This window comes from Cebus imitator, unplaced genomic scaffold (assembly GCF_001604975.1).
Source record: "Cebus imitator isolate Cc_AM_T3 unplaced genomic scaffold, Cebus_imitator-1.0 Scaffold543, whole genome shotgun sequence".
NCBI classification, from domain to species: Eukaryota; Metazoa; Chordata; class Mammalia; order Primates; family Cebidae; genus Cebus; species Cebus imitator.
In genome coordinates, this window is record NW_016107858.1 from 105,862 (window position 1) to 110,437 (window position 4,576).

The following is a 4,576-nucleotide window of genomic DNA, read 5'->3' on the forward strand; positions in this document are numbered from 1 at the left end:
CTCAAAAAAAAAAAAAAAGAAAGAAACCAGGATCTGTCTTCCCTTGTTGGTTGGTGGCCGTAATATCCAGATAATTAAACATTTTGCTGGGCTGGTGACTCATGCCTGTAATCCCAGCACTTTTGGGAGGCCAAGGTGGGAGAATCTCTTGAGCTCAGAAGTTCAAAACCAGCCTGGGCAACAAAAGGAGACGTCCATCTCATTTTACAAAAAAATTAAAAATATATAAATTTTTAGAAAATACATCCCCCTACTTATACATGTCAAATGGGATTTTAGTATTTAACCACCCACTGTACCAAGACTATTATGAGACTCAAAACAAACCATGAAAATCATAATGCATTTCAGACACAGAAGTAACTATTATCATCTCCCCAGTTAGACAGTACCCTTCTTGTGCCTCTCTGGCCCCCAGTAGTGCTGAGCACAGGGCACTGCCCGTGGAAGACACTCAGAATATGATGCTGGCATTCCAACTGACCTCTCTTGGGGACAGCTGGCCGGATGAAGTAGGGGAGCTGCCTCATGGCTCCTCGTAGCTCCTGCTTCAGTGCCAGGACATACTCCCCTTCCTCTCCCGAGGGCAGAGGTACTGGGCGAAACTCCAGGGGCTACAGAGGCAGGGGCAGTAGTCAGTTCAGGGAGAAAATGCTAGTACAAATCTGGGAGGACCCCTCCTCCCAATTTAATCTAATACTCCCGCTGAGCAGAGGCCAAAAGAGAATGAGGGGAGTAACATATCATTTCGAAAGCTAGGGAGAAGTGAAGGTGGACACTTCTTTACCTGCAAAACATCCCCTGTGCATTGGTAGTAGAGAGACAGAGAGGGGCAAGATGAGGTACTGTCTCGGCTCACAGCAACCTCCACCTCCCGGGTTCAAGTGATTCTCCTGCCTCAGCCTCCTGAGCAGATGGGATTACAGGCATGCACTGCCATGCCCAGCTCATTTTCGTATTTTTACTAGAGATGGGGTTTTGCCGTTTTGGCCAGGCTGGTCTTGAACTCCTGATATCAGGTGATCCACCTGCCTCGGCCTCCCAAAGTGACTTTATGATGGTCTAGAAGGAACCCAGAATCATGTAGTCGGCCAGGGGCACATGAAAGTCAGGGAAGGGAGTGAAGAGACTCACAGGGAAGAGTGGAGAGGGCTGCAGAGTGGGTGGGGGCAAAGCATCCCCTTTCCCAATGCCCACAGCCTCCATGTTGAAGGTCAGCTGACCCCGGCCACGACCTCGGCCCCCACCCCGGCTGGCCATAGTGGAGGGGGCCTGGGTATTCAGAGATCCAGTAAGAAAACCTGATAAAGACAAAAAGAAAGAGAAGAAATGTAGTCGAATGGACAGGAAGCCAAGGACAGACAAGACATTCCATCTTCTCTCCCTGGAACATGAAAAGTCAATGTCATTTAACAAATTTTGACTGAGGGCCGGGCGTGCTGGCTCATGCCTGTAATCCAAGCACTTTGGAGGCCAAGGTGGGCAGATCACCTGAGGTCGGGAGTTCAAGACCAGCCTGACCAACATGGTGAAACCCCGACTTTAAAAAAAAAAAACACGAATTTTGACTGAGAAGGCACATGTCAGACAGAGAATTTCTGGAAATATAAACATGAATGGGACATGGTCCCCCAAACAGGTCAGATAATTACAATATAGTTTAACTAGCACAAAGGAGAAAGTACTTAGACTCTTGGACACAACTCTACATCCCTAGGACAATTTGATGTTTACCTGTATCTGCATTCCTTTCATTGTTGTTTTGTTTTGAGATGGAGTCTCACTCTCAGGCTGGAGTGCAGTGGTGTGATCTCCGCTCACTGCAACCTCCGCCTCCTGGGTTCAAGCAATTATCCTGCCTCCGTTTCCCAAGTAGCTGGGATTATAGGCGCCTGCCACCACACCCAGCTAATTTTTTTATTTTTATTAGAGACAGGGTTTCACCATGCTGGCCAGGCTGGTCTTGAACTCCCAACCTCAGGCGATCTGCCCACCTCAGCTTCTCAAAGCACTGGGATTACAGGCATGAGCCACCGCACCCAGCCTTCATTTCCTTATTATTATTTTTAGATATGTTCTCTCGTCCATGCTTGAGTGTAATGGTACGATCACAGCTCACTGTAGCCTCGAACCCCTGGGCTCAAGTGATCCTCCTGCCTCAGCCTCCCAAAGTGCTGGGATAACAGGCATGAACCACTATGCCCAGCCACTATCTAAATTTCTACATATAACCTTTGAATTCTTTCTCTCTTTGCCCTTCCAAACCCAACCAGGCCCCAATTCAATATAATGCAATGCATTTAGCAAAACATTAATTTTTCAACTACCATGAAAAAGATAGTGTGCCAGGCACTGGGAGAGCAGAGGGATGAGTCATCAACTTCATTGTCAACCAGGGGAAAAGAGACATTACAATCAAATTGATCTTTTTATTTTATTTGAGACAGGGTCTCTTTCTGTCACCCAGGCTGGAGTACAGTGGCATGATGATGGCTCACTGTAGCCTCAACCTCCTGGGCTCAGGTGATCCTCCCACCTTAACCTCCCAAGTAGCAGGAACTACAGGTGTGTGCCACCGTGCCTGGCTTTTTTTGTTTGTTTGTTTGTTTGTTTTTGAGACAAAGTCTTGCTCTGTCGCCCAGGCTGGAGTGCAATGGTGCAGTCTAGGCTCACTGCAACCTCCGCCTCCTGAGTTCAAGTGATTCACCTTCCTCTGCCTCCCAAGTAGCTGGGAGTCACAGGCACACGCTACCACACCTGGCTAATTTTTCTATTTTTAGTAGAGACAGAGTTTCACCATGTTGGCCAGGATGGTGTCAAACCCCTGACCTCGTGATCCGCCTACTTTGGCCTCCCAAAGTGCTAGGATTACAAGTGTGAGCCATTGCGCCCGGTCAAAATGGATTTTTTTTTTTTTTTTAGATGAAGTCTCACTCTGTCACCCAGGCTGGAGTACAGTGGTACTATCTCGGCTCACTGCAACCTCCACCTCCTGGTTCAAGCAATTCTCCTGCCTCAGCCTACTGAATAGCTGGGATTATGGGCATGCACTACCATGCCCAGCTCATTTTTGTATTTTTACTAGAGATGGGTTTTTGCCATGTTGGCCAGGCTGGTCTCAAACTCCTGACCTCAGGTGATCCACCCGCCTCGGCCTCCCAAAGTGCTGGGATTACAAGCTTGAGCCACTGCACCCGGCCCAAAATTGATCTTTTTAAATACCACTTGGAAGCACAGAATCTTACAATTGGGAGGATCCTTAGAGGTCATCTAGTCTAAACCTCTCCCAGTGTAGGACTTCACTGGAGTGCAGTGGTGCAATCTCAGCTCACTGCAACCTCCGCCTCCCAGACTCAAGTGATCCTCCCGCCCCAGCCTCCTGAGTAGCTGGGACTACAGATGTACCACCAAGCTCAGTTAACGTTTGTATGTTTTGTAGAGACGGGGTTTTGCCATGTCACCCAGGATAATCTCGAACTCCTGGACTTGAGTGATACACCTGCTTTGGCTTCCCTAACTGCTGGGATTAAAAGGGGTGAGACACCATGCCTGACGTTACTGTGTGAATTGTGATTCAGCTTTTGGTGGAACTTCCCTAAAGAGATGGTATCCATTCTCCCCCAAGGCAGTTTATTCCACTGTGATCAACATTGATGAATCCAAAGTTTTTCCTTCTACTGAATTTTCACTCTGCCTCTTATCACCAAACCTGAGAAACCAGTCAGAGGCAGCTAAGATGGGGAAATAAAATCGCCAGATGAAAAGGAAACTTGAGAGAAATGATACCCCAGTAGCAATGAGCACGCCTAGCACTCAGATCTTGGTCTCTAAAACAATTTTCCAGTAAAAGGTACCAGGGCTCCCTGGAGTCCTAGCTGACTCTAGGACAGGGTAGGAAATACACAATGTGAGTGTAGAGCATCTTGAGGTACCAAAAAGTAAGAAAGCGCCCAAAACCACAACCACACTCACACATTGATGGGGTTAGCCGGGCTCATGCCTGTAATCCCAGCACTTTGGGAGGCTGGAGTGGGGTGGTCACTTGAGCCCTAGGAGTTTGAGACCAGTCTGGACAACAAGGCAAAACCCTGTCTTTACAAAAAACACAAAAATTAGCCAGGTGTGGAGTCCCAGCTATTGGGAAGGATTGCCCTGGCCGGGGTGATTGATGCTGAAGTGAGTCATGATTGCACTGCTACACTCCAGCCTGGGTGGCAGAGTGAGACTCTATCTCAAACAAACAAACAAAAAGCAGAAAAAAAGAAAATAGCCTGGAGTGGTGGCTGACACCTATAATCCCAGCACTTCAGGAGGCCGAGGCAGGCGGATCACCTGAAGTCAGGAGTTTGAGACCAGCCTGACCAATATGGAGAAACCCTGTCTCTACTACAAACACAAAATTAGCCAGGCATGGTGGTGCATGCCTATAATCCCAGCTACTCAGGAGACTGAGGCAAAAGAATTGCTTGGCCGGGCGCGGTGGCTCACGCTTGTAATCCCAGCACTTTGGGAGGCCGAGGCGGGTGGATCACGAGGTCAAGAGATTGAGACCATCCTGGTCAACATGGTGAAACCC

The 4,576-nt window shown here is 48.3% G+C and overlaps 1 protein-coding gene across 2 annotated transcripts in view; it reads right to left on the minus strand.

Moving 5' to 3' along the window:
• POLR3GL (RNA polymerase III subunit GL) overlaps positions 1-4,576 on the minus strand; it is a 10,007-nt gene that overhangs the window by 2,965 nt on the left and 2,466 nt on the right. For both annotated transcript variants that reach the window (XM_017515167.2, XM_017515168.2), the window contains exons 2-3: positions 1,135-1,301; positions 485-614 (exon numbers count right to left, since the gene is read on the minus strand). In XM_017515167.2, coding sequence (XP_017370656.1) covers positions 485-614; positions 1,135-1,260 — 256 coding nt within the window. In that variant the 5' untranslated portion in view covers positions 1,261-1,301. The remainder of the gene's footprint in view (positions 1-484; positions 615-1,134; positions 1,302-4,576) is intronic.